The 21,450-nt window shown below is 39.9% G+C and overlaps 1 protein-coding gene across 3 annotated transcripts in view; it reads right to left on the bottom strand.

The window, feature by feature from the left end:
* The window catches only part of pxdn (peroxidasin), a 98,127-nt gene that overhangs the window by 28,588 nt on the left and 48,089 nt on the right, over positions 1 to 21,450 (bottom strand). For all 3 annotated transcript variants that reach the window (XM_073927640.1, XM_073927643.1, XM_073927642.1), the window contains exons 4-12: positions 20,509 to 20,580; positions 16,077 to 16,148; positions 15,773 to 15,844; positions 13,664 to 13,833; positions 11,178 to 11,295; positions 9,527 to 9,696; positions 7,173 to 7,445; positions 5,508 to 5,624; positions 2,330 to 2,488 (exon numbers count right to left, since the gene is read on the bottom strand). In XM_073927640.1, coding sequence (XP_073783741.1) covers positions 2,330 to 2,488; positions 5,508 to 5,624; positions 7,173 to 7,445; positions 9,527 to 9,696; positions 11,178 to 11,295; positions 13,664 to 13,833; positions 15,773 to 15,844; positions 16,077 to 16,148; positions 20,509 to 20,580 — 1,223 coding nt within the window. The remainder of the gene's footprint in view (positions 1 to 2,329; positions 2,489 to 5,507; positions 5,625 to 7,172; positions 7,446 to 9,526; positions 9,697 to 11,177; positions 11,296 to 13,663; positions 13,834 to 15,772; positions 15,845 to 16,076; positions 16,149 to 20,508; positions 20,581 to 21,450) is intronic.

The raw sequence follows: 21,450 nt of genomic DNA, 5'->3' as shown, positions 1-21,450 counted from the left end.
TGTGGGAATTTCAAAGCGGCATGTTTGCTGGCTCTTCCGCAAGTCTGTAATAAAGCTTAAGAGGCGGTTTTAAGGCAGGGAGCTGGTCTTGCGTCTGTCATTGAGTCTTTACAGGGCTATTGTTGCTCTAATTGAAGGCTTTTTGCTCGCGAGTAAATGACAAATTAGTTTATGAAGCCGGTCTCTCCTGTTAGCACCGTGTCTGGTCTTGTTCTGAAAGGGCCGCTGAATGAGAAATCGGATGGTGTTGCTTTGTGCTGTGCTGAATTACATACATTTGTGGCCGGTGTAATGCGAGGCTAATTTTCTTTATTTGTATTATAACATAAGCACAACCTTAATTTGCTTCAGCTAGTTGTAATCCAATTCAGAATATGAAGAAAAACAGCATATAATTGGGTCATATTATTGAAACTTGAAGTAACGTGAGGCTGTGTCCTAAACATTTTCACATCAGGAATGATGCAAAGTGTTTATGTTTGATGAATGACATCATAGAACAAAAAACGTGTGTGTGTGTGTGTGTGTGTGTGTGTACAAACATGTAGTTAAAGTGAGGCTGTGTCTCTATGTGCAAATATGGAGTTTGTATCTGATGGATGACATCACTGCACTGTTTGTGCATGTGTGTGTGTGTGTTTGTGTGTAAATAGATTTAAATATATGTAAATCAGATTTTAGAACTAAAGATAAAACCTAATACTAATGTAAAAAAGAGAATAAAAATATTCAATTAAATAAAAATGAAACCATTTAACATAATTAAATAAACAATATTTTAAAATACTAACCGGCCACTTTATTAGGTACACCTGTCCAACTGCTTGTTAACGCAAATTTCTAATCAGCCAATCACATGGCAGCAACTCAATGCACTTAGGCATGTAGACAAGGTCAAGACGATCTGCTGCAGTTTAAAGTGAGCATCAGAATGGGGAAGAAAGGGGATTTAAGAGACTTTGAACGTGGCATTTTTGTTGGAGCCAGATGGGCTGCTCGGAGTATTTCAGAAACGGCTGATCTACTGGGATTTTCACGCACAACCATCTCTAGGGTTTACAGAGAATGCTCCGACAAAGAGGAAATATCCAGTGAGCGGCAGTTCTGTGGGCGCAAATGCCTTGTTGATGCCAGAGGTCAGAGGAGAATGGCCAGACTGGTTCCAGCTGATAGAAAGGCAAGAGTAAGTCAAATAAGCACTCGTTACAACCGAGCTCTGCAGAAGAGCATGTCTGAACACACAACACGTCCAACCTTGAGGCGGATGGGCTACAGCAGCAGAAGACCACACCGGGTGCCGCTCCTGTCAGCTAAGAACAGGAAACTGAGGCTACAATTCACACAGACTCACCAAAACTGGACAATAGAAGATTGGAGAAACGTTGCTGCTCTGATGAGTCTCCATTTCTGCTGACACATTCGGATGCTCGGGTCAGAATTTGGCATCAACAACATGAAATCATGTGTCCATCCTGCCTTGTATCTGCGGTTTAGGCTGGTGGTGGTGTAATGGTGTGGGGGAGATTTTCTTGGCACACTCATTAGTACCAATTCAGCATCGTGTCAACACCACAGCCTACCTGAGTATTGCTGCTGACCTTGTCCATCCCTTTATGAGCACAGTGTCTCCATCTACTGATGGCTACTTCCAGCAGGATAACACACCATGTCATAAAGTCTGAATCATCTCAGACTGGTTTCTTGAACATGACAATGAGTTCACTGTACTCAAATGGCCTCCACAGTCACCAGATCTCAATCCAATAGAGCAGTTTTGGGATGTGGTGGAACGGGAGATTGGCATCATTGATGTGCAGCCGACAAATCTGCAGCAACTGTGTGATGCTATCATGTCAATAAGGAGGAAAATCTCTAAGGAATATTTCCAGTAGCTTGTTGAATCTCTGCCATGAAGGATTAAGGCAGTTCTGAAGGAAAAAGGAGTCCAACCCAGTACTAGTGAGGTGTACCTAATAAAGTGGCCAATGAGTGTAACGTAATAGAAGAATATTTGGGGAATATTTGTTTTCCTGTTTTATTCAAAGTCGAACGACTAGAATGACTTATATTTGTTATTTAATATTAAATAGCAGATGTTTTTGTTAAAACAATTGTAAACGTTTTACTAGTTATTTTAAAAAGGCACCTGTATTAAAGCACCACATTAAAGGATCTGTATAAATGCACATTGTTTGTGGTTTTATGCCACTTTAGGTTTGGTTTCTGTGCCGCCTTTAATTTGTAAAGATGCCTTGTTAAAATCTATAGCATCACTGTGTATGGTTTGGCACGCTGCCGCTTTATCATGCTGAAATGAGCAGGATCTCACCGCTCTGCAGGATGTTGAGGTGGACAGCGGCTCTGGCAGTGCCCACAGGACTGACCGCCTGGCACTCGTACTGGCCCTGGTCATGAAGAGCCACGCGGCTGATCCGCAGGCTGCCCGTCGACAGCACCACATGCCGTCTGTCATTGGGCAAAGGACTACCTGTGGGAGGAAAACAGAGATTTTGAGATTTTTTGGAGCAAATGTCAACCTTTCCATGAAAAACGATAGCGATAGGGTTGTTTGCTTAGATGTGTACAGAGACCTGGGGCCTCATGTACGAAGACTTGCGTGGAAATCTTACTAAAACATTGCGTACGCAAAAAAGCTGTAAATGTGCGTACGCAGAAAAAAATTCAGATGTATGAAACACTGCGTACGCCGAATCTCACGCATATTCTTTTGTACATCTGAATGAACGTGAAACTGAGCGCAACATGCACAAGCACAAAACCCCTCCCTGCCTCCTCCCCCGTATGAATATGCTAATGACTATGCTAATGGCAAAACCCAACGAAAAAGCAACGGCAAAAGCAAGCAAGAGGAGAAACTTTGAACAGAATGTGAATTGGAGGTGCTGCTTTCGGAGGTAGAAGGGAGAAAAGCGGTGTTATTTGCAAGTTTGTCCTCCGGAATTAACAACAAAAGAAAAAAATAGAGTGGGAGAGTTTAGCTGATGCGGTTAACACAGTTAGATCTGAACATCGCACTGAGTGAATTAGAAAAGAAATAGTGTGATTTATAGGTGTAAAATGTTGCAGTACCCTTAACAGTCTCAGTGGCGCAGCTCATAAAACGCATGTCAACATGTTTTGACATGTTCGAGCAACTCTCTCTTCTTTTTCCCCCGCTACATATCAGATTTTGCCAACTTTTTATCACGAGAAATACAAGTAGGAATTATTAATAAGTCTGTGCATCCTATTTTATTTGCACATTTATTGAATGAAAATGTTTCTGATTCACGCATGCAAATTCATCTTCAGATATTGTCTTTATAGCAATGTGTGTGCAGTAGATCGCTCAGATTACATTGGGAAAACAGGCGACCGCTGCAAATTGTGCTTTAATGTTTAGCTGGTCAACTGTATGGTATGGAAACCTTATATACCTGCTAGATGAACCCATCTCATACAGCTGCCATTGCAAGGCTCAGACACTTTGTAGAGAGGAATTTAACACAACTGCCTCTAGGAGTCGCCAATGGAAATCAAACAGACACGCACAAAAAATGTGCGTACACCAGCCATAAAGCTGCCGTGAACCTGCGCACATTCCCACGTTCAGTTCATCGTTAGTAAATCCAAACGTGAGCGATTCTGAGCGTGAAACCTGGCGTACGCAGCGTTGATACATGAAGCCCCAGGAAGGGACGTGAAAAAATGAGTGGAAGAAAAAACAATTGGTGAGAGAGGAAAAAACAGTGATGTATATATATATATATATATTTAATTGTTTGTGTTCCCTCACAAATCTGTTGTTTGACAAACACTTCCTGTTCACTTCATACATGTCAACCCTCTTGTTTTTTCCCAGGATTCTCCTGTATTTTACCATTCTATCCATTTATCATCCCATCATTAAGTATTTCCCCATATTTCTCCAATATTTTTAATCTTGAAAGCACACTGAAATTAATATACAGTCAAAATGTCTGCATTCGCTTTCTTTCCATCAAAGCTGTGGGTCGATCATCTGCCTTCATATGCAACCTCTGAATCAGTGAATGCATGTATAAGCGCTGACTGACGGATGGGCTCCCTATGATAAACTGATCCCAGATCAGAAATGAGCCTGCTCCCGAGCAGGTTTGAGCTACCAGAACTGTTGCTATGACAACAACTTTCGGAAAAGTTTGAAGAACAAAACGATCCTGGATCGTGTCATATCATCCATAACCAAACCCAGCTAACTGAGTAATCCACGTATGAAGAACGGACCCCTGGGCATTCTTAAGGCTGATTTATACTTCTGTGTCAAAGGCCGGCGTATGCTACGGCGCTGACGCATAGCCCTTCGCCGTGGCCATCGGCGTCGCTGACGTGCACCTCTCAAAAATTGTACAACTACAAAAACGCAAACTACACGAAGCAACGACGTGTAGCGTAAGCTCTGTGATTGGTCGGCTTGGTAGCGCTGACGAGTTTGGGCGGGAGCGAGAGCTGCGCGAATGGTGCGAGCCTGATGGAGCGATTGTTTACAAGTGTGGAGTCCTGTGAAGGAGCTCTGGATGGAAAGTTTTGTTTTGTGTTTACCTCATAGTTAAAGTTGTTGCACGTCCGCCGGTTCCTGCCTCAAAATGAGCGAGTTTGAGCCACTTGTACATCCCGGAAGTGTTCAGGAAAAGCAAAACAGCAGAGAAGAAACTCGACACATAGAAACATTTACACCTCACTGCCCACTAGCGTATCAGAAGTGTTAATGCAGACCAACAGAGACAGCAGCAGAAGTATAAATGCACAGCTACAGGCGTTGTATGCGCCGTGGGTTACTTGGGTTACGCCGGTCACTTGACGCAGTATAGTATAAACCAGTATAAACCAGGCTTTACAGGGACACCTCTGTTATCAAGCAAAACAATAGAGAGATTCATTTGCTGCTCCTCACTTGTTTGATATCAGAGGTGTCATTTTAAATGCCGTGTACAGAAGCTGATCTGGGATCAGTTTTTCATACGGAGCTTGTCTGTCTGTCAGCACTTATTTATGCATGTTTGTTATTAAATCCTTGAAATTCCTTAAAATTTGCCCTCCTGTGGATTTCTTTCTTTAAATATTTCCCAAATGATGTTGAACAGATTAAGGAATTGTTCACAGTGTTTCCTCTAATATTTTTTCTCCTGGAGAAAGTCTTATTTGTTTTATTTGGGCTACAATAAAAGCAGTTTTTAATTGTTTTAAAGCCATTTAAGGTCAATATTATTCGCCCCTTCAGCAATATTAGTGTTGGATTGTCTCCAGAACAAACCACTGTTATACAATGACTTGCCTAATTACCCTAACTTTACCCTAATTACCCTAGTGAAGCCTTTACATGTCACTTTAAGCTGAATACTAGTGTCTTGAAGAATATCTAGTCTAATATTATGTGCTGTCATCATGGCAAAGACAAAAGAAATCAGTTCACCACAAACAGAGTTGAAAAGAGTGTGAAGCAGAAGCGTGTGATTGTGCGATCTCACCTCCGCGTGTCCAGGCGATGACGGGCTGAGGGAAACCGCTTGCCTCGCAGGGAAAATCCACCGTTTGACCCTCCAGCACCGACTGATCCTGAGGAGTCACGGTGAACTGAGGACGAGCTGAGGACAACACACACACACACAACTGATCATACATCTCAAACAGGCACGTAAAATTAAAACAAAACACTTATTTTATATATTCATACAGCAGGCACGATGATAAGCTGCGATACTCAATAAAATACTGAACCACTTAGATTCAATTTGAAATATTAATTGACTAATTTTACTACTTTTAGCTGATATTCATTTACTGAGGAAGGGCAGAGGGGTGCTGAAGAACTACTGAGAGATTTCAGCTGCTGTCTGGGCTTTCACTGCCCAACTACACCTCCCTTTCTTCATGTGTTCAACACTTTTTCCCTGCGTCATCTCATTTTATTACACATAACTTCATTTGTAAACAAATTAGATGTGTTTTCTATGGATTTCTTTGGTGGTTTCCAACATCTGGGGAAAATTTCAAGTCAACAGCACCTTTAGAAATGGGTTTTCTGAGAAAAATGCTGACGTGTTCAATACTTATTTTCCATACTGTATATTTTTGCGGGAGTGGGACTGAAAAATCTGTCCTACACAGTCCTCTTAATCATAACTGAAACCGTAACCCTAAAACCAAACCAAACCTGTGAGTCTTAAAGTGTTTGTCAGTCGCTGTGTCTCATTTCAGAGGCTCTGCATCCTCCAAAGAATGCATTTGAAGGGCTCTGCGTCATAGCAGCTTAACAAATACAGTCTCATTTCAAAATAATTTGACGGTTCCTTCAAATGCGTCCTTTGTTTTGCAGGTAATGAAGGAAACCAGTGGATCCTTTGTGGCCTTGAACTTCTTGATTGTGTGCTGATAACGGCAGGACCGTTTTTAAGAAAACTCCAGGATTACAGTTTTAAATGAATGAATTAGGTGTCACGGTGGCACAGTGGGTAGCACAATCGCCTCAGGACGCTGGTTCGAGCCCCGGCTGGGTCAGTTGCCATTTCTGTGTAAAGTTTGCATGTTCTCCCCGTGTTGGCGTGGGTTTCCTTTGGGTGCTGCGCTTTCCCCCACATTCCAAATTGTCAGTAGTGTGTGTGTGTGTGTGAATGCAAGAGTGTATGGGTGTTTCCCAGTGTTGAGTTGCGGCTGGAAATGCATCTGCTGCGTAAAACATATGCTGGATAAGTTGGCGGTTCATTCCGCTGTGGGAACCCCTGATTAATGAAGGGACTAAGCCAAAAAGAAAATGAATGAATGAATTAATGTATGTATGAATTAGGGTATTTAGGGTTGTTCCGATATCAATACTAGTATCGCAAAGACACTGCAAAAATTCTGCCATCGGTATCAGCGAGTATTTGAAACCATAAGTCGATTCAATCTCGTGTTTCTGAATGAGAAATATGCCCACTAGCTTTGCTTAACACTGCAAACCTAGAGTCAGTTCTTCTTCTTCGAATTAGAGGCTTAAGCGCTCTTTTATTTAAAACAATGTTTCTGAATTTTACATTTTAAAGTGGCTATTTTTATATATTATTCATTTTTGACAAATATTTCTTTATGTTTTGCACTGATATTTATATTTATATATATATTTATGGTGTTTGTGTGTCAGCTTGATCTCTCACCCTGCACTATGATGTAAGCGTTGGCGTGGATGGTGTCCACGTTGTTGCTGGCGAAGCAGGTGTACTGTCCTCCGTCTGCCTGGTGGATGTTTTGGATGAAGAGTCCTCCTGAAGGTGTGATGTTGATGCGCGGGTCTACAGGCAGCGCAGACTGATCTCCTCGTGTCCAGGTGACACGCGGCTGTGGCTGACCAGTGGCGCTGCACTCTAGAGTCACGCTCTCGCCCACCAGAACCTCAGTGTTCTGCGGCTGGATCACAAAGCTGGGCCGAGCTGCGCAGAGAGAGAGAGCAACACCTCCTGTAAACGCCCTCAAATCATCAAGACATCAAACCTTTTTTACCAAATGTGACCCTGGTCACAGCTATATCACCCTGCAGCCCAAGACCGATTACCCAGCCAAGCAGGGCTGAGCCTGATCAGTACCTGGATGGGAGATCACATGGGAAAGCTAGGTTGCTGTTGGAAGTGGTGTTAGTGAAGCCTGAAGGGGGCGCTCAACTTGCAGTCTGTCCTGGTGGGCCGCTGTCCCTGCAGGGTTTAGCTCCAACTTGCCTCAACACACCTGCCTGGATGTTTCAAGTACACCTAGTAAGACCTTGATTAGCTTGTTCAGGTGTGTTTGATTATTGTTGGAGCTAAAATCTGCAGGACACCGGCTCTCCAGGAACAAGTTTGGTGATCCCTGGTTTAAATCATCAAGACATTTTTTTTTCATTTTTTTTTTCGCCAAATGTGACACTGGATCACAAAACCAGCCATGAGCGTCACTTTTTGGAACCTCCTATATATACTCCATCTGAAAAGCTGATCAAACAGTTGCTGTCCAATTGTAAACACTAAATATTCCTGAAAACTTTGACCAAGGTGAAGATTTTCCAAAACTTCAGGTACAGTGTGGTTGTGTGGAGTTTTTTTTTGCCTCATGGCGATTTCCTCCTTTCTGATTTGCCCTGCAGGCACAGGACATCAATATGACGTCATGTTGACATTGTACCCCAATGTACCCCAATGACATGGGGACGTTGAATTTTGTTTGGAAATGAAAATCGGGTTGACATCAGAACCCAACATTAGGTCAATGTCCAACCTTAAATCAACCTAAAATCAATCAAAAATCAACGTCTAATCATGTTGCAGCTTGACGATGTGCGGACGTTACCTCTATGACATCTATCAGATGTTGGATTTTGGCTTTTCAACACAACCTAAAATCAACCAAATATCAGTGTCATCTGACATCGTTCCTGGACATCAAAATAACGTTGAATTTTAGACATTCAATTTTGGTCACCTGATGTCACGACCTAAATCTAACCTAATATTGCTGTCTTATGATGTAGTGTGCCTGCTGGGTAGGTTCACACCAAATGCGGAAGACGCAAATGATGTAAAATTCTGCACTTCCGCAGCAAACGCATCACATAATCCATTTCATTTGTCCACGGGATGCCTGTTCCCTTTTTGCATTTATTTCTATGCAATTATTGCACACTAAATGCAAAACTTCTGTCCATAATTTTTGCACTATACAAAATAAATCCAACCTCACGTTGAGTGAATCGTATTGACACACTGCCTCCGAAACTTTCATCCGTCATAAAAAAAATTTGAACCGAATTAAATTTTTTCCAATTTTTGCATCCAAACAATCGCTTCGAGAGGTGTTTTGACAGTTCTGAGCCACCATACATGCAAAAAGCTAAATACAGAAGGGCGTCACTTGAGCCACAGATGACACAAACAGTGCATGAAATAAAGACAGACAGTCAAAAAAATGTGGCGGACAGCTGAGAACCCGCTATATGTTAGATTCAGTGACTGGCCATCTTCCGCCCTGCTGCTGCTTGGTCTGTGTGTGTTTGTGTGTGTGTGTGTGTGTGTCCATACATTACATACATTTGACATACTGCCCATAGACGTTTTAATGGTACGTTTTCAGCATACCTGCCAACATTTGTCTCTGAATATCCTGGAGACCAGGGGGAGTGGGGGGAGCTGTTCGGGAGAGAGGTGTCTGAATAACACTCTTGAGAACCGGGTTAGTAACTGTACTGTGGTGTTAGTAACTGTACAATGGGCGGCCGCTGTGATCGGATACTATACCAAAGTTGGAGACTCAGGGGTGTTACAGACCACAAAGAGAAGTGGGTGAAATTATGAGAGTTTTCCGGGAGAAATAACAAAACGGGAGGGTGGCGGGAGATGGGTCTGAAATACGGGAGACGTGTTGGCAGGTATGGCTTTCGGTCTGTTGCTTCGAAACTACAACTGGCAGTCTCTGTTCAGGTTTTTTTAAAAAACGAAAAGCAGGGAAAACTCTGTTTATGAAAATACCATGGCCTTGAACTCACATGGTGACCTGAAGTAGCGTAAGGTGACCTCTGAGGTCTTCACTTCTCCGGCCACGTTTTTGGCCATGCACTGATAGACGCCCTGGTCTGTCTCTCGCGTGTCCTGGATCATCAGCGTCCCGTCTTCCAGAAGATTGAGCCGTGTGTCATCCCTCATGTTCAGAGCATTGCTGACGAGACAAAAACAAAACCCTGTTAACTTACAGAGTTGAAATCGAAACTATTCCTGTAAATTTTTGTTTTCTTTTCCCAAGATTTCCCAAATGATGTTCAACAGATTCAGGAATTTTCCCACAGTATTTCCTATAATATTTTTTCCTCTAGAAAAAGTCTTACTGGTTTTATTTCGGCTTAAATAAAAGGAGTTCTTAATTTTTTAACAACCATTTTCAGCCTTCGACTGCATCTCCTCACCGCGAGCACATCAGTGCTATCTGTCGACGCACTTACACCTAGGCTATTGGCGCCGACAACATTTTCGCAAGTTTAATAATGTACAAAACGGAACGCCTTAATAAATCTGATCAGCCTGTTTACGTGATAGTCGCATTGTCACATATCCGATTTATATCTGATTTATTTCCACATATGAAGGAGGCCTGAAACTGATCTCTAAATATACAATGCATGCGTTTTTTTCGTGTCATAGAACAAAATCCGATCGGTGCCACTTGTTTAAAAAAATCTAAATTGGGTCACAGTTAATTGGCAGTGTAAACAGGACCGGTCGAACCAGCTTATTAAATTGAACGTAGATGTCGTGAAACGATTTGCATCTTTAGTTTTAACAAACCGGATACCCCCTCTGACAGGAAATAAACCACTATCCTGAGTTATTCAGTTACTAGAACAGTACACTGACTCATTGATCTGAAAAAACAGACCTGATGATAATGATGATGAGTCTATTCCCTAGCAGCGCAAGTGTGTGATTCAACCTGACTAAGGTCATTTTTATTCCGCAATATATTTTGTTAAAGCCAATTAAGCTAGGTAAGAAGTTACATTTTTAAAAAGTAACTCAAATAATATTACTTCTGAATAATGAGTAATGCATTACTTTAATAATTATTAAAATAAATATTATTATGTAACGTGCTTTAATTGTAATAGGTTACCCCTAACACTGACAGTTCATTCATTCATCTTCTTTTCGGCTTAGTCCCTTTATTAATCTGGGGTCGCCACAGCGGAATGAACCGCCAACTTATCCAGCACGTTTTTACGCAGCGGATGCCCTTCCAGCTGCAACCCATTTCTGGGAAACATCCACACACACTCATTCACACTCATACACTACGGACAATTTAGCCTACCCAATTCACCTGTACAGCATGTCTTTGGACTGTGGGGGAAACCGGAGCACCCCGAGGAAACCCACGCGAATGCAGAACATGCAAACTCCACACAGAAACACCAACTGACCCAGCCGAGGCTTGAACCAGCGATCTTTTTGCTGTGAGGCGACAGCACTACCTACTACGCCACTGCGTCACCAACACTGACCGTATGAAACCGATAATAGTCACATTAACCTTCCACGGGAAGTTTATCATTGACTGAAAAACACTAGCTCTGCATATACTCCATTATCTACAAAGCGGATCCGCTCATTTCTGCCTCGGGGAGTGAATGTAGCCCGCACTCTTACTTGTTCCTCAGCCAGATGATCTGTGGTTTGGGGTTTCCCTCCGCTCGGCATGTGAAGTACACCGTGTTCCCTGAGGTCACGTCCACATCCTGCGGCTCAGAGGTGATCCGGGGCACTTCTGCTCCACAAGAGACACACAGGTTCACATATACGGTAAGCATTCCAGAGGTGTGAGTTTCATTCATGATGTGTTCCAGCTATAGACGTCCCAGCGCTGTGGGTTTGTTTGTAGTGGCAGTGTGCTTGGCCTCTCCTGCTTTCTTCACTTCCTCTCCGCCGGTTTGGCTGCCTGTGCTGTTTGACGGCCAGGCATGAAGTGATTGTGGTCAGTTTTGGTCAGAACGGCTACATGCCAAACCCACCGACAACACAGTGTGCACATGGCTAAATATACTGATCTGAACTGTTTCTACTGGCGAAAGCACATGTCTGCTTGATCACTGTGAACGAGTACATCATTTTTTTACCAGGCAAATCTGCTGTAGAGATTATTCGCTGCAGGGATTATGTTATTCTGCTTGTCAAAACCCTGAAGCTAGCACTTCTATCCAAAGCAAAGGTCTCAAACGCAATTCCTGGAGGGAATTAATTATAGAATTGCGATTTTTGGAGATTTGCAAAGAAATAAAGTTTAGTGCGGTAGGACAAGCCACTGTAAGCATGTGTGTTTATGTGTGTGTTCATATGTGTGTGTTTATATATGTGTGTTTATGTGTGTGTTTATATATGTGTGTTTATATATGTGTGTTTATGTGTGTGTTTATATATGTGTGTTTATGTGTGTGTTCGTATGTGTGTGTTTATGTGTGTGTTCATATGTGTGTATTTATATGTGTGTTTATGTGTGTATTCATATGTGTGTGTTTATATATGTGTGTGTTCATATGTGTGTGTTTATGTGTGTGTTCATATGTGTGTATTTATATATGTGTGTTTATGTGTGTGTTCATATGTGTGTGTTTATATATGTGTGTGTTCATATGTGTGTGTTTATATATGTGTGTTTATGTGTGTGTTCATATGTGTGTGTTTATATATGTGAGTTTATGTGTGTATTCATATGTGTGTATTTATATATGTGTGTTTATGTGTGTGTTCATATGTGTGTGTTTATATATGTGTGTGTTCATATGTGTGTGTTAATATATGTGTGTTTATGTGTGTGTTCATATGTGTGTATTTATATATGTGTGTTTATGTGTGTGTTCATATGTGTGTATTTATATATGTGTGTGTTCATGTGTGTGTTTATATATGTGTGTTTATGTGTGTGTTCATATGTGTGTGTTTATATTTGTGTGTTTATGTGTGTGTTCAAATGTGTGTGTTTATATATGTGTGTGTTCATATGTGTGTGTTTATATATGTGTATTTATGTGTGTGTTCATATGTGTGTATTTATATGCGTGTTTATGTGTGTGTTCATAAGTGTGTATTTATATATGTGTGTTCATATGTGTGTGTTTACATATGTGTGTGTTTATATGTGTGTGTTTATATATGTGTGTTCATATGTGTGTGTTTATATATGTGTGTTTATGTGTGTGTTCATATGTGTGTTTATATATGTGTGTTTATGTGTGTGTTCATATGTGTGTGTTTATATATGTGTGTGTTCATATATGTGTGTTTATGTGTGTGTTCATATGTGTGTATTTATATATGTGTGTTTATGTGTGTGTTCATATGTGTGTGTTTATATATGTGTGTGTTCATATGTGTGTGTTTATATATGTGTGTTTATGTGTGTGTTCATATGTGTGTATTTATATATGTGTGTTTATGTGTGTGTTCATATATGTGTGTGTTCATATGTATGTGTTTATGTGTGTGTTTATATATGTGTGTTTATGTGTGTGTTCAAATGTGTGTGTTTATATATGTGTGTTCATATGTGTGTGTTTATATATGTGTATTTATGTGTGTGTTCATATGTGTGTATTTATATGCGTGTTTATGTGTGTGTTCATATGTGTGTGTTTATATATGTGTGTGTTTATGTGTGTTCATATTTGTGTGTTTACATATGTGTGTGTTCACATGTGTGTGTTTATATATGTGTGTTCATATGTGTGTTTATATATGTGTGTTTATGTGTGTGTTCATATGTGTGTGTTTATATATGTGTGTTTATGTGTGTGTTCATATGTGTGTGTTTATATATGTGTGTTTATGTGTGTGTTCATATGTGTGTGTTTATATATGTGTGTATGTGTGTGTTCATATGTGTGCGTTTATATATGTGTGCATGTGTGTGTTCATATGTGTGTATTTATATATGTGTGTTTATGTGTGTGTTCATATGTGTGTGTTTATATATGTGTGTGTTCATATGTGTGTGTTTATATATGTGTGTTTATGTGTGTGTTCATATGTGTGTGTTTATATATGTGTGTTTATGTGTGTGTTCATATGTGTGCGTTTATATATGTGTGTTCATATGTGTGTGTTTATATATGTGTGTTTATGTGTGTGTGTGTCTTCACCGCAGTTGAGCTCGTGCGCTGTGAGCGTGGCGACGGATCGTCCCTGCAGGCGGTTGGGGTAGTCACATGTGGCGGCGGCTTGAGCGTTCCCGGACTCGGCGTACTGCTTCAGCAGATCAGCCAACCACAGCAGCTCACAGTCACAGTGCAGAGCGTTAGAGTCCAGACGCCTGCAAACACACACACACACTGATCCTCTGACTCGAGTTTTGCAAACATGTTTTACTACCTAGAACTGACTAGTTGAGGTTTGAAACACCATCAACCCTTAACAACTACATGTTCTTCATTTTATAGTTGGATATTAAAACATTTAAACCCTATAAATATAAACAGCTGTTTAATGATGCTTTAAAAAACGAATAATAATAATAAATAACTATTACAAAATAAAAGTTATTTGAGTGAAGCATTTAACGTTTCGAATACTTACTCACTTTCCTTCTGCTTATTCCCTGCTTTATCAGGGCTCGCCACAGCGGAATGAACCGCCATGATTCAAATAACTTTTGTAAAAATAAAAAGGTCAAATTATGGGTAAAGCAATATATGATACTGTTATATATAATTATATATATAGTTTTTATATATAAACAACTGTAACACTAGATGACATTTTGATTGCTCACAACAACAACAACAAAAAGATTTAAATGTAAAACTTATAAATTTTAAATAAAAAAAAAGAAAACAAAAACTATTATATAAATGCAGCTAAAATAATTGCGACATTAAATATCTGATTACAAACCAATTTGAAAAAATTAGTGCTGGGAGACGATTAAGCGCATCCAAAATAAAAGTTTTTACATAATACACTCACCGGCCACTTTATTAGGTACACCTGTCCAACTGCTCGAGAATGCAAAACTTTAATCAGCCAATCACATGGCAGCAACTCAATGCATTTAGGCATGTCGACATGGTCAAGACGATCTGCTGCAGTTCAAAGTGAGGAAAGAAAGGGGATTTAAGTGACTTTGACCGTGGCATTTTTGTTGGAGCCAGACGGGCTGCTCTGAGTATTTCAGAAACTGCTGATCTACTGAGATTTTCACGAACAATCATCTCTAGAGTTTACAGAGAATGGTCTGAAAAAGAGGAAATATCCAGTGAGTGGCAGTTCTGTGGGTGCAAATGCCTTGTTGATGCCAGAGGTCAGAGGAGAATGGCCAGACTGGTTCCAGCTGATAGAAAGGCAACAGTAACTTAAATAAGCATTCGTTACAGCCGAGCTCTGCAGAAGAGCATCTCTGAACACACAACACGTCCAACCTTGAGGCGGATGGGCTACAGCAGCAGAAGACCACACCGGGTGCCGCTCCTGTCAGCTAAGAACAGGAAACTGAGGCTACAATTCACACAGACTCAACAAAACTGGACAATAGAAGATTGGAGAAACGTTGCTGCTCTGATGAGTCTCCATTTCTGCTGACACATTCAGATGGTCGGCTCAGAATTTAATGTCAACACCATGAACGCATGACAATGAGTTCACTGTACTCAAATGGCCTCCACAGTCACCAGATCTCAATCCAATAGAGCAGCTTTGGGATGTGGTGGAACGGGAGATTGGCATCATGGATGTGCAGCTGAAAAATCTGCAGGAACTGTGTGATACTATCATGTCAATATGGAGCAAAATCTCTGAGAAATATTTCCAGTACCTTGTTGAATCTCTGCCACGAAGGATTAAGACAGTTCTAAAGACAAAAGTGGGTCCAACCGTGTACTAGTAAGGTGTACCTAATAAAGTGGCCGGTGAGTGTATATATGTGTATTATATATATTTATTATGTATATGTAATAGAAACAGGAAATCTTGTTACATAGATATTTAAATGTCTATATAATACGTCACATACACATATATTTTATAACTAAATATAAATAAACATTCTCATGCATGTGTGTATTCATATACATAATAAATATAAACACACACACTTAAATGAGCTCAAAACTCACTTTTACTTTGGATGTGATTACGTGCGATTCATTTTTGCCCAGCACTACAAACAATCTGTTTATAGATTGTTGGTGGTTAAAATGCAGCACAACCAACACTGACTGTAAGTAAAAAGAGGAATAAACTCTGGTGATACTCACAATCTCTTCATGGACTGCAGGTGTGAGAAGGTCCCTAAAGCAAGATGGCTGATCCTGTTGTTGTGCAGAAACCTAAAACACACACATTAAACAGCTTCATACCCAAATCATCCATTTATATTTATATATATAGATTAAGATTTTCTTATGAAAACAACAAAAGTGAAGAGGAAATTCCTCTCTCAAAACAAACTTGATCATTGCCTAGCAGCGTCATTTCATCACATCTATTTTTTGATCTTTCTTCAAAAGGCTGGTGTTGTGGGGCAGAGATCTGAGAGATAAAGTGAGGTGTGAAACTCACAGGCGCTCCAGCTTGGGCAGATGAGAGAAAGACTCGGGCTCCAGGGACTCAATGTTATTGAAGTGCAGGTATCTGAGAGAGAGAGAGAGAGAGAGAGAGAGAGAGAGAGAGAGAGAGAGAGAGAGAGAGAGAGAGAGAGAGAGAGAGAGAGAGAGAGAGAGAGAGAGAGAGAGAGAGAGAGAGAGAGAGAGAGAGAGAGAGAGAGAGAGAGAGAGAGAGAGAGAGACAGAGAGAGAGAGAGAGAGAGAGAGAGAGAGAGAGAGAGAGAGAGAGAGAGAGAGAGAGAGAGAGAGAGAGAGAGAGAGAGTCATTCATTTTTTGGTCTAAAAAATCAGTTCACACAAAACATTGTCAAAAAGTGATTTATTCATTCATTCATTCATTCATTGGTGCATAATGTGTTCACAAAAACATTGTCAAGAAATGTTTGTGAATGAAAAAAACCAACATTGAATTTGCCAACTCAGCATTTTTTATTTCTCTCTCTCTTTTTTTTCCTTTTTTTTTTTTTTTTTTTTTTACAAATTTTTAGTTTTTGTGTACACTTTTCATGATTCATATTTATTTATTTATTTATTTATTTACTTATTTATTCATTCATTCATTCATTCATTCATTCATTCATGCATTTGTTTATGTATTTATTTATTCATTTATATATTTATGTGTTCATTCATTGGTTTACAATGTGTTCACATTGTCAATATTATCCATATTTGACAATTTGCAAACCCAGCATTTTTTTTTACACATTTTACACTTGTGTGTACATGTTTTCATGATTAATTCATTCATTAATTCATTCATTAATTAATTCATATATTTATCTGTTTTCATTCATTCATTCATTTATTCATTCATTCATTCATTTGTGTATGTATGTATTATTTATTTATGCATTCATTCCTTCGTTCATGTATTTTTGTATTCATTCATTCATTCATTCATGTATTTATTTATTTATGTATTTTTTCCGTTCATTTATGTATTTACTCATTCATTAATTCATTCATATATTTATCTATGTTTTCATTCATTCATTCATTCATTCGTGTATGTATGTATAATTTATTTATTCATTCATTCCTTCGTTTATGTATTTTTGTATTCATTCATTTATTCATGTATTTATTTATTCATTCCTTCGTTCATGTATTTTTGTATTCATTCATTCATTCATTCATTCATGTATTTATTTATTTATTCATTTTTTTTCGTTCATTTATGTATTTATTCATTCATTCATTCATTGGTCCATAATTTCTGTTAATACAAAATGTTGTGCATAATGTGTTTTACTATAACACTGAATCATGTGTGATGAAACTGAAGAGAAGCATTAAAAAATTCATACACTCAAGTTTCACATTAACTTTAACAGAGATTTTCACAACTACCACAAAACTAAAAAAAAAACAAATAACTCTAATTTTATGTTTTAAATCATCTATGATTGGGTTGCAATCTATCAAAAATGCTCTTGTTTTTCTTTTTAATTGATGCCCTACAATAAATAAAATTACTGCAATAAACTAAACTAAAACATTAAATGGGAAAAAAAGAATTTATTAATTTATGTTACAATTGCAAAGTCAAACACAAGCTTATAAGCAATTATAAGCAATAAGACATTCTTTAGGGCTTTTTGTGAAATGCTCACACAAGCTTTCCAGACATATGGTTTCTGCGCATTTGGTGTTTTCCATTAAAATCACGGATGACTGGTTAAGTGTGCGCAAGACCCAACTCTTACTTCAGGATCTGAACTCCAGCCAGACGAGAGCGAGAGGTTTATGAACAGCTTATTAAAACCATACATAATGGCAGATTTCAGAAACTACACACAACAGCAACAACAGTTTTGAGAACGTTTCTATTTAGTGTTTATACATTTAGCTTAGTGGAGTTGACAGAATGTGTCCAGTGTTGACCCAAGAGAGCTTGCTGTTTACGTGAGGTCAAACTTCCCATTAAAGGGTCACGAAACACCAAAGCACATTTTTTGAGCTGTTGACAGTCGTATATGTGTTCCACACTGCTAAAAACACTATTAGGACACCTATATTTCACTAAAAAGTGTAAATTGGTTGTTTTTGCGTTATTTCAAGCAAATTCGTACTTCCTGTTTGAAACGAATTTTTGAAGCTGCGTCACGGTCATGACATAATAGCGTGTATTCCAGCGTGCAGACTGGACGCCTGTGCCAGAGTGAGTCTTATTACATCTTACAGTGTGCTGCATTAATGCATGAGTAAGGCTTGGTTCAAACCAATCAGCGCGCTCTATTGTGCAACTTCATTAATATTCATTACTGTCACAGTGTTTAGACGACAGAGACGCCACGTTGTGTTGGCAAAACAAGCGTGAAGTGTTGCTTTTATAGTTTGCTGCCATTAAGTTTCGTTTTCATTTTCTCTCTGTGAGAGCGCAGCTGGAGTCACGTGTGGATTAACAGTGTACGCGACGCGCGACAACAATAACTTACGTGTCTAAGGAGGATTATTGTTTACCTGAGAGCTGTTCTCATCTGCAAACGCTGAGATCCGGATTCGCTTGTAACGTTAGTCTCCTCTTCATAAAGACGCGGCTCTAGTTGCTGGTGATTGTCCTGTCTCTACAGATTTGGTAAGTGAGTGACCAGTGCTCTTTGTTTATTCAGTTTGTTCGTATCGAATTAAGTTAACTATTGCACTGATGCAAACATAGCACCGCATTTTGTGACAGGAATAACACACGCGGCTTTCTGACGCTACCTGCCGTGTGCATCTAAGTTTCCGGGAAATGCAGTTTTCTTTTCACTCATTCGCCGTGCGGTATTAAACATTGCATGAAAAATACACGCTAAGAGCAGATCCTCGAATCAAATATTTCGTTTGTCGCGAGGGACATGAATGAATTCCCTGAATGAAAGAGCCAAACTGCAGTTAAAGTCCAACATTTAATAATTTGGCAAATAATTCAACTACAGATGTCCATGTAGGTTAAACATCATCACTTTCTCATGTGTGTGTATTTTGACTGAAACTCGCGCGCGCCCAAATAGACACTCCCACACCATCCCACTTTAGTTCCTCCGACACTCCTCCCTAAACAGAGCTGGAAACGCCCACTTTTCTGACTTTTTCCAAAGTAGAGGTGTGAAAACACCCTGCTGAAACGAGGGGCTTTCATGGCCCTTTAATAACAATAAAGAACTGTTTGAACTAGAACTGCATCTAAACCAAGCGGAAACCTCCCGCTTTCCCCCGTGAAGCTAATATGGAAGTAACTGAAACTGCAATTCATCGACTGGCCTTTGGGGGCTCTAGGAACTCTAGATGTTCACTGACTGCAATAGTAAACTGGCCAATTTAACAGCTGATAAAAACATGTTTAAAGGCCTGGAATATAGCTAATATTACCCTTCATGACAACTCTGAGGGGGGTACATTTTTTATAACTCATCCATTTTGTTTATATTAAGTTTTATTCAGTCTGCATAATTAAGGGCGTGGCAACTTAAGTGACAGCTAGGTCTCGCTGCTCGCCGTCACTTCATCTCAGCTGATTCCGGCTGATTAGCCGCTGAACTCGGCATACATATCGTATTTTTGTTTTGTTTTATGTGGCTTTACACAGTCAGTTGCCTTTTTTAAGTGGCCAATTATCAGATGATATGGCACAAATTCATGTGGCCTCCATTTTCCAGGTGAGGAGAACTGTAAACTTAATCCATATCTATAAGTGTATTTGTTTAAAGATAATTTAACAATTATAATGGTCTTCAGAGCTGTAATGCACTCCAGAAGCTGACAGATTGATTAGCTGTAGGCTCTAGAACAGTCATCTGAAGCGTTGTCACAGTGTTTTGCCTGCAGAAGTATAAATCAGCCAAGGCCCTACGCCTTCAAGCTGAAGAGAATTGGGACATCCAAATAAGGAGAAGGGCTAACGCTCCATTTAACGTCAACGCTTCCCATTCACTTTGAATGGGTGACGTCAGGCGTTGCTGAACTGCATTGTGGATCCGTCGGCGCCGCTTCAGAAGTGTTGCTCGCTGCAGAAGTTGGGATTAGCTCAACTTTAATCGCCAACTGAAGCGTCAGCCAATCAGATCGCTGTATGCAAATACACCAGCTCAGACAGTGGCCTATTGCTGACTGAATTTCATTGGCTGACGCTGCTATGACGATCGCTTCAGCCCCAACTTCAGACACGCCTTCAGTCAAGCGTTGACGCTGCAGCCCTGTGTGAATGGGGCGTAAGGGGGAGAATTGGGCCTAAATCGGTTTTAGATTTAGCAAAATCTGCTACATTAGTTATAATGGGTTTCGATCAGCTGTAGTTTTTTTTATTGTGATTTTCTTATTCATTTCAGTTCAGTTACCGTAAAGGTTTTTTGACCGATAGTTTTAGTTTCTCTAAACAGCAAGAATCAACAGGATGTACTTACAGTTGCTCGAGAGAGACGAGACCCTTAAACGCTTCCCGGTCGATGGCCTGGATTTCATTCTTGTACAAATATCTGGAAAAGAAAGCAATAATAATATAAAAACACTCAGAGATACGACGAGCACAGTCTGAATGACAAACACTCACACACACACTCACATACACACACACATGCACACAAACAGAAGCACACACACGCGTTCACATAAAAATCCGCAGTTATGGACTACAAGACCCAGGCTGTTTCTCAATATGCACTCTTCATCGGTCTTGCGTCCTCGTGTTCTCGTGTAATGTCATAGTCAGCTGCCAAAGCTCAGTTCCAATACTCAAGACCGACATAAAGCTCCCGGATGTGATCCTGATATCGAGAAGGCGTGGATGCAGACTTGAACACCGATCTCGCTCTAGAAGTCCCAGAAGTCATTGCGACTGGAGGTGGGAAGCACAGCGTTTTATATAGGTTTATTATTAAAGTGACATCACCTATTTACCTCAGGAGTTTCCCTAAATGAAACGGTGAATATAAACATCACCATGGACATCCTAATAAAGGAATAAACACATCAAGTGTTTTATTTATTTATATTGTGCAACGTATATTGATATTTTTATGCATAGTATGGGCTCTATTTTGACGGTCCATGCGCAGAGCGCAAAACGCAGGGCGCAAACGCTTTCAGGGCGTGTCAGAACGCGTTTTTGCTAATTTAAGGACGGGAAAATCTGCTTTGCGCCGTGGCACATGGTCTAAAAGGGTTGAGTTTATTTTCTTAATGAGTTATAGGTGTGTTTTGAGAATAAACCAATCAGAGTCTCATCTCCCATTCCCTTTAAGAGCCAGCTGCGTCACGCCAAGAGCGCATTCGCTATTTACAGGACGCAAAGTAAGTCTAAGTGTAAAAACTGAGCATTTCACAAGCAAACAGTTCACAGAAAACAG

This window comes from Danio rerio, chromosome 17, assembly GCF_049306965.1.
Source record: "Danio rerio strain Tuebingen ecotype United States chromosome 17, GRCz12tu, whole genome shotgun sequence".
Classification (NCBI taxonomy): domain Eukaryota; kingdom Metazoa; phylum Chordata; class Actinopteri; order Cypriniformes; family Danionidae; genus Danio; species Danio rerio.
The sequence above is the reverse complement of the archived record's forward strand: the minus strand, read 5'-3'. Positions and strand labels throughout refer to the sequence as shown.